The sequence below is a fragment of the Geotrypetes seraphini genome, chromosome 6 (assembly GCF_902459505.1).
Source record: "Geotrypetes seraphini chromosome 6, aGeoSer1.1, whole genome shotgun sequence".
Classification (NCBI taxonomy): domain Eukaryota; kingdom Metazoa; phylum Chordata; class Amphibia; order Gymnophiona; family Dermophiidae; genus Geotrypetes; species Geotrypetes seraphini.
In genome coordinates this window covers 10,144,183-10,156,437 of record NC_047089.1, presented here as the reverse complement: position 1 = coordinate 10,156,437, position 12,255 = coordinate 10,144,183, and the positions used below count along the sequence as shown (strand labels likewise).

Below are 12,255 nucleotides of genomic sequence, written 5' to 3'. Positions count from 1 at the left end.
CCCTTCCCGCCCCGCAAGGTGTCGCCGCGGCTCCTCTCGATCTCCGCCAGCGTCGGAAGCCTTCTTCGACGCTGGTGAGGCTGATGAGAGGAGCCGAATATTGTGGAGAGTCCAGTGTTGGCGGCCAGTCCTGTTGGCAGTGTAGGTAGGTGCTGGGAAGAAGGCTGGGGACTCGCACATGCGCACTCCTGCGGCCACAGACCTACAGATCATGGAAGCACGCAGTTAAGAGTGCGCATGCGCGGCTAGGGTTTTATTATATAGATAACAAGCATTGATACTGCAAAAGAATAACAGAAAATTTTTGAATATACCACAGCCCATTTTTTCTCTTTCTCCCTACCCCCACCCCCCCAATGCAGGAAAAATTTAACTTCCAGGCTTGGTGTACTCTTATCCAAGCCCTAAAGCATATCTAATAGTTGAGTCACGTTTTGAATTGTAAATTAACTGTTCAAAATCCAGTTGTCTCCTATGTGGTAATATTGTCTACAAAGGTTCCCAAATTTACTGAAATTTCCGCCAACAAGCAGGAGGATTTCCAACCATCCTTGTGGCATTACTACATAAAACAAATTCAACAATTTAATACTTTTTAAAATGTTAATAGCACCAGCCAAGTTTTACGCTGGATAAGGTGTAGCTTATGCTTTTGGAAAAGGCTCCTATTCTCAAGCAAATGTAAAGCCATAGCCCTGGTACCATCTTATCATATTCATATATTGAGATTCTGGGGCTGTGCCTCTGTTGGGGGTCCTGTGGGTGGAATGAAGAATATTTCTGAGAATGCTACTGTGGAGATTATTCTTTTCAACTTAATACCTAAATTGGTTTCCATAATGTCTCTTGCAAACTTCCCTATATCATTCATATAATCCTATCTAGGTGTTACATGGTATTCAAGTTACCAAGCAATCTTTACATCTTCTAGCCGGCCAGCTATTTACTGTATTTTCACGCATATAACGCACATATGTGTATAACACGCATAGGCGTATAGCACGCGGGTCCAAAGCATTTCTGTAAAAAAAATTTTATATAGCATGCACACACATATACCGTGCATGCTGCTATAACCTCCTCCCACTCCCGCTTACTCTTCTGGCCTGCGAACCAGCATTCTCCCCCCCACTCACGTCACACCCCCTCCCCGCGATCCTACATCCCCCCCCCAGCACCGCAAAACATCTCTTGCCCGATTGGGCATCAGCACCAATGCACAGGACGTGCCAGTGCCAGTGCCCGAAGATCCTCCCTCGTTGTTGCTGGGCTGGGCGGTGCGAGGGAGATCCTCCTTCTTCCTTGTGCCGGGGCTGGACTGGATTCTGAGCATTGATGCTGGTGCCGGTGCCCAATCGGGTAAGAGATGTTTTGCAGTGCTGGGGGGGATGTAGGATCACGGGGGAGGGGGGTGACGCGAGCGGGGGGGGGGGAGGATGCCGGATCGGAATGAAAAAAAAACATTGTACAACGCGCTCACGCGTATAACGCGCAAGGTTATGCACGGTTTGTAAAAATCGTGTATAACGCGCGCGTTATATGCGTGAAAATATGGTACATTCTTAATGATAGAATCGCCAACTACAATTGCCTCATAATTCTTCTGTCCCAGGCACAAGCTGTGGGAGAGGATGTATCTTATATAGGGCAGATCTGGCTACAGGATAACTTTTGCCACACTAAGGTAATACTCTCAGGTGACCTTGCTTTTATTAAAGCACTGCAGGTGCTGCTGGACTTGAATTGGGGCCTTACGACTATGTCTTTGTAGGTCTTCCCTATAAAGCAGTGGTCTCCAACTCAAAACCTTTGCAGGGCCACGTGTTGGATTTGTAGGTACTTGGAGGGCCTCAGAAAAAAATAGTTAATGTCTTTTTAAAGAAATGACAATTTTGCATGAGGTAAAACTCTTTATAGTTTATAAATCTTTCCTTTTGGCTAAGTCTTAATAATAATATTGTCATTTATAGCTAAAGAGACATATGATCAAGAAACTGTTTTATTTTACTTTTGTGATTATGATAAACATACCGAGGGCCTCAAAATAGTACCTGGCAGGCCGCGAGTTTGAGACCACTGCTATAAACCTATGCTTCAGCTTCACTACTCAGTCCTTTAGAGATCAGATTCCTTCTCTGAGCGCCAGGAGCTTTATGCATCAACCTCTCTTTACTTCTACTTGGTACTGGATATTTGATTCTCTCACTGCTGTTGGCATTCTAATATTATTGAGTTACTAATTATTTAGAGTTGCTAAGGTAGTAGAGAATGTCTAATCCAATATAAATGCCCTCAGAACAAACTATTTTGTTGTTTAGTCAATGATTTCTAGGGAATCACAGTTAATCTTGTACCCGTCTTTATTAAAAATCCAAAATTAACTGCTATGTAAAAAGGTTCTTGTCTTCATAATTGGGATAACAAGCTATAAATTAAAAAGTGTGTTTGACTTTTGCAACCTCTTCTAGAAGTATGTTCCTGTATAAGAGACCCTGTTTATCGTCACAATTATTCATATGACGAAAAAAAATTGTTAATGATCTGTAGTCAGAAATATGAGTAATATGTTAATTGAGTATAGATGCTTGCTTATTTAGATTATCTTATACCTTTTCATGGATGAGTTACAATCATTGTACTTCCTGATTTGCATCCCTCAGCTGAAGGACCAGCAAGGTTCACAGGGGCTGCACTTCAGGTCTCAGTATACTGGTCACTGGAGCTGGATCACTGGGAGCCCAGGTATTGGTGGAAGCCAAAAATTAAATCAATCAAAATCAACTTGGAGAAGAGAAGGCAGAGGGAAAATATAAATAATCTGTAAAGCCAAGGTTTGGAATGGGTAAATGGTACCTGTGACCTGGATTGGCCACTCTTGGGAAAAGGATATTGGGCTAGCATAGAGGAACAGCTAAACGAAGGTTGAAAATTGGGAGCCCTTATACTCTGTATCGTGGTGTATTTCTATACCTTTTTGTGCATATTTTCACAGGTGAAACGAAAGTAAGAAATACTGAAGACTTGTCCGCAGGAACCATGGCTAAGTAAGAGACCACCTCCAGTGCCCAGAAATGTTTCCTAGTTTTGCCATGATACACTTGATGATTGCAGATTGTGTGGTCCTTAATGTTTACTGCAAATGTTAATACCGTATTTTCACATAGATAACGCGCACCCGTGTAAAACGCGCACACGGGTATAGCGCGCAGAAAACACATATTTATGTACATAAATTTTTATATACCGCGCACACCCGTATACCGCGCATGCTGCCCGACTCTCCTTTCGCCCGCCCCGACTCTCCTCTGGAGACCCTGACTCTGTTTTCGCCCGCCCTGACTCTCCTTTCCTCCTTGAAGTCCTGTCCCTACCCTGAAAGCCTGATGCCCCCCCGACGTCCGATTCACCCCCCCGCAGGACCGCTCGCACCCCCACCCCGAAGGACCGCTCGCACCCCCACCCGAAGAACCACTCGCACCCCCACAGCTTCACCCCCCTCCCCCATGGAGAAGCTGTCTACCTTGTTTCCGGATGCCAGCGAGCCCAGCTGTTTCCTCTGCCGGCGGTCCCGCCCCTTCTCTGAGCCCTGCTGTGCTGCTTTTTCTTCCGGCGGTCCTGCCCTTTCTCTGACATCAGAGAAAGGGCGGGACCGCCTGAAGAGGAAGCAGCGCAGCACAGGGCTCTGAGAAGGGGCAGGACCGCCGGCAGAGGAAGCAGCTAGGCTGGCATCCGGAAACAAGGTAGACAGCTTCTCCATGGGGGAGGGGGGAGGCTGTGGGGGTGCGAGCGGTCCTTCGGGTGGGGGTGCGAGCGGTCCTTCGGGGTGGGAGTGCGAGCACTCCTTCCGGGTGATGAATCGGGCGTCGGGGGGGGGAAACTATGTAAAAAAAATTTTGTACAACGCGCTCACGCGTATAACGCGCAAGGGTATGCGCGGTTTGTAAAAACCACGTATAACGCGCGCGTTATATGCGAGAAAATACGGTACTGCAAAGTGGCATCTCTATTTGTATGCACATGTTGGCTTAGAGCAGGGGTGTCAAAGTCCCTCCTCGAGGGCCGCAATCCAGTCGGGTTTTCAGGATTTCCCCAATGAATATGCATGAGATCTATGTGCATGCACTGCTTTCAATGGATATTCATTGGGGAAATCCTGAAAACCCGACTGGCTGGGCCTTTGAGATCCCTGGCTTAGAGCGATCGGAAAGCAGTAGCTCATGATGTCCAGACCAGTGTTCTTCAACCACCGGTCCGCAGAAATTTCCTGCCGGTTCGTAGGGCCAGCACGTGCATCGGGCCTGAAACGGTGTTCATCAGCCGCCGGTTCAGGGTGCGATCGATGTGGCGTTGTCTTTGGGCCGGCTCCCTCTTCCTCAGTGCTGCAGTGCACAAAGACATGGGCAGTGACTCCTACGCGCTTCCTGCGCCTGAACTGGAAGCCTTCTCTCTGACATCGCAACGTCAGAGAGAAGGCTTCCGAATGAGACATGGGACACACGAAGAAGAGGGCGGCATAAAATGATCAGGCGGGAGCAGGCCAGAAGTTAAGGCACAGCATGGAGGGAGGGAGACAACAAAGGTGGGGGAATGATTTTAGTTTTGAATTTAGTGATTGATTTGTCTGTTCAGGAAGAAATGCATTTGTTTCTTTTCCTCTGGGGTTGTACTGCTTGCAGAGTTTTGCATCTTAGGGTTTGTTTGTAAATATTAGTACTTTTAGCTTTTGGTCCTGCATTTGCATGGGGTTATCTGTGTTCTGGTAGGAATGAATGTTGAGAAGCATACAATGTGCTTTGTGTAGTTTAATTTTGTGGTTAACCATTGTGTGTTGTTAATACAATTATATTGTGTGTGTATATATGAAAAATGAATGGAAAAAATAGTGTTAGAATTAGTACTGTTACGGGGGTGGGGTCTGGGGCGGAGATTGGGTGGAGATGGGCGGGGTCTGGCCCACGACCTAGCCCAGTGTTCTTCAACTGCTGGTCCGTATAATAATTATTTTATTTCTGCCGGTCCATAGGTGTCAAAAGGTTGAAGAACACTGGTCCAGACCACTAACCGCCCCTTAAGTCCTACCCCCCTAAAGAATATGAAAAACTCTCTCAGATGTCTAAAGTCAACTGTGACAACATAAGAATTGCCACTGCTGGGTCAGACCAGTGGTCCATCCTGCCCAGCGGTCCACTCCCGCATTGGCCTCTAAGTCAAAGACCAGCGCCCTAACTGAGTCTAGCCTTACCTGCATACATTCCAGTTCTGCAGGAACTTGCCTAACTTTGTCTTGAATCCCTGGAGGGTGTTTTCCCCTACGACAGACTCCGGAAGAGCGTTCCAGTTTTCCACCACTCTCTGGGTGAAGAAGAACTTCCTTACGTTTGTATGGAATCTGTCCCCTTTTAACTTTAGAGAGTGCTCTCTCGTTCGCCCTACCTTGGAGAGGGTGAACAACCTGTCTTTATCTACTAAGTCTATTCCCTTCATTATCTCGAATGTAAGGGGAGTTTGAGATATTGACAGGTTTGCAGCACAATCAGGCCTCTTCAATGTATTCTGGTAATTGAACTCGCTGATACTATCTCTATAATGTAGCCAGATTCAGGGAGGCCCCAAACTTGTGTTCAGTCAGATTTTAGGCCTAGTTGTTTCTGTGAACATTTTGAAAATACAGATAGAGAACTTATAAGTTCACCAGCTTTTGAAAATTGACCCATCAGAAATGTTGACATTTAAGCAGAGCATATGTGTTTGTTTTTCTGCCACGTTCCACTTCCCCTACCTATAATTTACAAATAAATTCTAAGAATCCTTCATAAGAAGACCTTGTTGCTCTTTTCCCTTGTACTAGAGATGTTGGAAATGTGATGGAAGCCTTGTATGGGGATCTTCCTCCTCCGATTATGCTGATTGGTCACAGCATGGGTGGAGCAATTGCAGTGCACACAGCAGCAGCCAATCTGTTGCCAAGTTTGCTAGGCCTGTGCATGATTGATGTAGTTGAAGGTGAGTTCAAGGACATTGGTGTATATTTATGTATTAATTAGGATTTATTTGCCGCCTTTTTGAAGGCGTTCCCTTAAGTCTAACATAAGCAATAGACTATTACAGCAGTAAAAAGAAAATTCAGATTACAGTACAAAGTATGGATTAGTATGTTACATAAATCACCACAAAAAGTATTCCAGAAAAAATACCCACTACTTCAGAGGCGTGAAACAAGAGATTAATATGTACTTATAAATGGAGAAAAGACCTCAGTTTCTTCCAGGGAAAAGAAATTCACCTGGAGGACCTCTATGCCAGCCGTATTCAACTTCAAGCTGCATAGGAAAAAACATCCCTGGTCAAAAACTCCATTATAAAGCAATATTCAGAAAATCTTATAATATAAAGTCCAAAATGCAAAAAACACTTATCTCTCAAGTTCACTGTCCTCCAGGTGGGATCCGAATCCAGACAGTCCACACAATTTCCACCACGCTGATCTTCTTTCAAGCGTGGGAAAAAAAAAATCTATTTTAGTCTAAAATAGATTTTTTCTTTCAAGTGTGGGAAAGAAAAAAATCTATTTTAGTCTAAAATAGATTTTTTCTTTCCCACGCTTGAAAGAAGATCAGCGTGGTGGAAATTGTGTGGACTGTCTGGATTCGGATCCCACCTGGAGGACAGTGAACTTGAGAGATAAGTGTTTTTTGCATTTTGGACTTTATATTATAAGATTTTCTGAATATTGCTTTATAATGGAGTTTTTGACCAGGGATGTTTTTTCCTATGCAGCTTGAAGTTGAATACGGCTGGCATAGAGGTCCTCCAGGTGAATTTCTTTTCCCTGGAAGAAACTGAGGTCTTTTCTCCATTTATAAGTACATATCTCTTGTTTCACGCCTCTGAAGTAGTGGGTATTTTTTCTGGAATACTTTTTGTGGTGGTTTATTATATTCCACTTGCTATTGTTGGTATCTTATAGTATGTTACATTACAATGTGAACATGGTGCATGATAAAACATTTTAATAGTATAGGGTGTAAGCAAAGGAGGAGAATATGGATAGAAGAGAGAGTAACAGAGGTTAGAAACTAAGGGATTAATTTGAAGAAAATATAATCTTAGGATACTGATTTACTTACTTGCTTACTTATTTTAAAAATGTATATTCCTTCTACACCTAGATGGTTTGCAGAAAGAAACCGGCATAATAATATGAGCTCTATTTTTGTTTGTTTTAATGTCATTAAGAACATAAGCTGTGCCTCTGCTGGGTCAAACCTGAGGTCCATCACGCCCAGAAGTCCGCTCACGTGGCGGCCCATCAGGTCAGGACCTGTATTCTAGCCCTCTATCTATCCCCTTCTATCCCCTTTTCCTTCAGAAAATTGTCCAATCCCTTCTTGAACTCCAATACCGTACCCTGTCCTATCAGTCCCTCTAGAAGCGCGTTCCAGGTGTCCACCACCCGTTGGGTGAAGAAGAACTTCCTAGCATTGGTTCTGAATCTGTCCCCTTTTAATTTTTCGGAATGCCCTCTCATTCTTGTAGTTGTTGAAAGTTTGAAGAATCTGTCCCTCTCCACTTTCTCTATGCCCTTCGTGATCTTATAAGTCTCTATCATATCCCCTCTTAAGTTTCCACTTCTCCAGCGAAAAAACCCCCAGTCTTTCAGCGTATGAAAGATTTTCCATACCTTTTATCAAACGTGTCGCACTCTTCTGAACCCTCTCGAGTATCGCCATATCTTTCTTTATGTACGGCGACTAATATTGGATGCAGTACTCCAGATGCGGGCGCACCATCGACATTAATAATATAATAATAATATAACAGTTTATATAATGCAGAACCGTGAAGTTCTATGTGGTTTACAATAATTAAAAGATGTTACAAATTGAGTGGATTTAACAATGTTCTGCCGGTTTACAGTGATTAAAAGATGCTGCAAATTGAGTGGATTTAACAAAGTTAAAAGCTAGTGATTAATAGCTCTAGGGATCAGTTATTGTGGAATCGGATTGTGCAGGTTAGTTGCCTAAGTACTTCAGGAACAGATATGTTTTTAGGCCTTTCCTAAATTCCCCATAAGTATTAGAAGTAAGCAATTGGTCTAGATCAGGGGTGCCTGTAGGAATGCCCCACAATAAACACACACGCAATCTTAGAGTCGAGAGGAGACGCTCCAAATGAATGGTCTCTCCCTCTTTTTATTGAGAGTCATATCTCCATTAATTACTTAGTTAATGCTCTACAAGGTTATAATTTCATAATGCATTTACAGTGAGGATTAAACCATTGTTTATCTTTATCATGTGTCTCAAAGCTACTATCTCACGTGACATATGAATACATAATAGCAGTTATAATATAGTGATTCCCAATGTGTACCTTTCTGATATGTCTCAAATCTTACTATGGCATGTGAGAGTCCAAAGGTTATAATGCATGCTTTTTAAGCTCTCTTGATTAGCCTTGCTCAGGCAAAGTCTGATTGATGCCCATATAAGGGATGCTTAAACAAGATAAGAGAAAAAGGGTAAATGTATGGTCAGGTTAATATGTGGCCAGAGTCAGGGATGCCTCAGCATTCTGCTCAAAGTGCAATCCTTGTTCTTGCTTAGAATGTATATATGGCAGGAGGGAGAGGGAGAGGAAATGAGAAACAGGGCCTCAGAACCAAACCCAGGCCTAGATCCACACACAGGCACAGATCTGCACACAAGGCCTAGGTCGGTGTGCCAACCTGGCTTGCGTTCAGAACTGCCTGCGTGTGCTCACTCTGCATGTGTTCTGATGCCCTGGATCAGAACTTATCAGATCTCCATCCCTACAGGTGCCCAAAAGGTCGATCGCGATCTACCAGTAGATCGCTAAGGCAATGCGAGTCGATCGCGGAGCCCATCCCAGGCTCTGCGATAGACTCGCGTTACCTTGTTCTGTTTTTCCTGCTTCCTCGACTCCAAACCAGGCACGTGCAGTGATTGCACAAGCGCCGGGTCCACAATCCTTCCCCCACATTCCCATCGGCCCCAAGCTGCGGGTCTTTCAAACATGGAGATGGAGGAGAGGCAGCGGCCGTCTACAGCGGGGAATCGACCCAGCCCGCGCTCGTTGACGAGTGCCTGGACGTCGGCTCGGAGCTCTTCGACCCCCTCCTGGCCTTTTGCTCCTCCCGAATATGAGCGCTTCATGCAGCGTGAGGAGCTCCAGTCCCGCGCAAGCAGTGAAGCCCGCCGCCTTCGGACCCAGCCAGGATTGAGAGGCTGAAGCAGCTGGTGGTGCCCAGGGAAGGAGAGGAGTAGGAGGGGCCGAAAAAAGAGGAACCCCAAGAACATGTTCACCCGGATGCCTGGTGAGTGGCCCCAGTTCCATGACGCTGCATCACCGTCCTTTTTCTCCTGCCGTAGCAGAAGTTGAGGTTATTTACATCCAGAGGAGCCAAAATTGAACCAGTTCCTTGATTATGTCCCATGACAAGCCATTTACATTGGGTTTAGCACCCCATATAAGTTATAAAAGTTGGCTCCTGAGTTTCCTTTCCGCCTGAACTACTTCCTTGAAAAGTATATATCCCTTTCTCTGGATACAAGAAAAGAGCACCTTACTTAAGAGTGGCATTTTAAGGCAGTGGGTCCTGAGAGGCTTTCATGTGTCCCAGTCTCATGTAGGCGACATTGGGCCAACTTAATAGGTTTGTAACCAGCCTTTGCCAGCTGGTTCCTCCCTTTGTTAGGTAATACAGTACCCTTATTCCAATATGACCCAGAATCTGCCTGCTGGTTACTAAACCGCGATAGCGTTTTTTAGTGCAGGGGAGCCTATGAGCGTCGGGTGCAGCGTGGGGAATTCAGCACAGCTCCCTGTGCTAAAAACCACTATCACGGTTTAGTAAAAGGGGAGGGGGCATAGGTGTCTATTTTGTATAGTTTCTTTCTTTCTCTCTCCCTGCCCCCCCCCCAAGCAAGGTGACATTGCATATTTAAAAAATAAACCCGAATATAAATGATAATTAACATTTTCTCTGCGTACAGTGTGCTTTGTGTTTTTTAAAATTTTATTGATGGTAGATCATTTTGACCATGTCATTTTAAAAGTAGCTCGCAAGCCCAAAAAGTGTGGACACCCCTGTTCTAGATCTTTACCTCATAATGCCGCCTGACGTGAGAGGAGATGTTGATGATGTCTTTTAAATTTACATCCTCTAACTGGAGGGGAAACAAAATTCAAGTGTGAGCTTCTCTTATGTCTGTTGGCCGAGAAAGAGAAAAGGTCAGTTATGTCTTTAGGGGCTGAACCGAATAGTACCTTAAAACAGAAGCAACCAAACTTGAACTTCACACGTGCCTTCATCGGCAGCCAATGCAGAAATCAGTAGGAAGGTGTAACATGCTCGAACTTCTTCAACCCGAAGATCGGTCTGATCACTGAATTTTGCACTAATTGTAGTCGCCGCATATTCTTCAGGGAAATTGCCAAGTAGGCGATGCTACAGTAATCAAGTTGATTCAGTATAAGGGATTGTACCAGAATTCTGAATGATGATGCATCAAAATATGCTCTAATGGACCGAAGCTTCCAGAGAGTGAAGAAACCCTTTCTGATTATGGAGTCCACCTGGTCTTTCATGGTTAGGCTCTGGCCAGTGTTACACCCAGTACCTTCATAGTAGATTGAATAGGATAACTGAGTTTATTGATGCATAGTGATGTTTTGGTATCAAGCGGGTGTGGCGAAGCTACAAAAAATTTTGGTTTTTCTGAGTTAAGTTTCAGTCTGAATTCTGTCATCCATTGTGCCATCAAATTTAGTACTTCTGTTGCTTTATATGGTGGACAAGCAAAAGGGTGAGGGGTTAAGAGTTAAACATTTCTGTGATCTAACTGGATGGCTTTAGTTGCCATTGTAAGCCTTGTATTAGAAACATAGAAATAGACGGCAGATAAGGGCCACGGCCCATCTAGTCTGCCCACCCTAATGACCCTCCCCTACCTTTTTCTGTGAATAGATCCCACGTGTCTATCCCATTTGGCCTTAAAATCAGGCACGCTGCTGGCCTCAATAACCTGAAGTGGAAGACTATTCCAGCGATCAACCACCCTTTCAGTGAAAAAGAATTTCCTGGTGTCCCCGTGCAGTTTCCCGCCCCTGATTTTCCACGGATGCCCCCTTGTTGCCGCGGGACCCTTGAAAAAGAAGATATCTTCTTCCACCTCGATGCGGCCCGTGAGATACTTGAATGTCTCGATCATGTCATCCCTCTCTCTGTGTTCCTCGAGTGAGTAAAGCTGCAACTTATCCAGCCGTTCCTCGTACGGGAGATCCTTGAGTCCCGGGTGACCATTCTCTGGACCGACTCCAGTCTCAGCACATCCTTACGGTAATGCGGCCTCCAGAATTGCACACAGTATTCCAGGTGGGGCCTCACCATGGATCTATACAATGGCATAATGACTTCAGGCTTACGGCTGACGAAACTCCTGCGTATGCAACCTATGATTTGCCTTGCCTTGGATGAAGCTTGCTCCACTTGATCAGTATTTTCATGTAAAGCATTTTCTACCATAAGAATTGTTGGATCAGCTCAGTAGCGTGCTTAGATTTGTTTCCCAGGGACATTTTGCACCTCAGGCCAGTTTTGGAAGACTGCGGCGGCAGTACTCGTAACCCCTAGGAGAGTGGGTAGGGGGAGAGAACAAGAGAATCTCCAGGTCATCACCCAGCAATGGCACCTGGAGATCAGACTGGAGTTCCTTGTTGCTCCATTCTGGAGAGGTCTCTGTTGTGTAGCCACCAGCCAAGAACTGTTGAAGTGGATGAGCTGAAAGGGGATGCTGAAAACCTAACGCTGGTGTGAAGAGATAATTAGCGTTTGACTAGTCTGCATGTTAATATGCGCAGGATGTTCAAAGTGCTCTAATGGAAAACGAGGTGCTCACAAAAGATGGCTGCAAATTGTATTTAAATGTACTTAAGCAGATGTTAATGGGCTCGTTTTGTATTCCCATCCAATGCTCCAAGAACAGTGCAAAAAACAAATGCTGCCCTTAACACTGGAAACTTTCCACCAACTCGGAGATGGCATTGAAGGTTCTGAAGAGGTCATTTCTTCAGAATTGCTCACTTCAGACTGCCAGTTTTGTCATCTTTTAGAAGCAGAAGGAAGCCCATGCAGCCTATAAACGCTGATAGTGAGAATGAAGTCATCATGCCACTGTATCGTGCAATGGTGCGCCCGCATCTAGAGTACTGCGTCCAATATTGGTCGCC

The 12,255-nt window shown here is 44.9% G+C and overlaps 1 protein-coding gene across 2 annotated transcripts in view; it reads left to right on the top strand.

Annotated features, from left to right (window-relative positions):
- The window catches only part of PPME1 (protein phosphatase methylesterase 1), a 71,185-nt gene that overhangs the window by 20,676 nt on the left and 38,254 nt on the right, over positions 1-12,255 (top strand). For both annotated transcript variants that reach the window (XM_033947948.1, XM_033947947.1), the window contains exons 5-6: positions 2,993-3,044; positions 5,849-6,003. In XM_033947948.1, the coding sequence (XP_033803839.1) occupies positions 2,993-3,044; positions 5,849-6,003 (207 nt within the window). The remainder of the gene's footprint in view (positions 1-2,992; positions 3,045-5,848; positions 6,004-12,255) is intronic.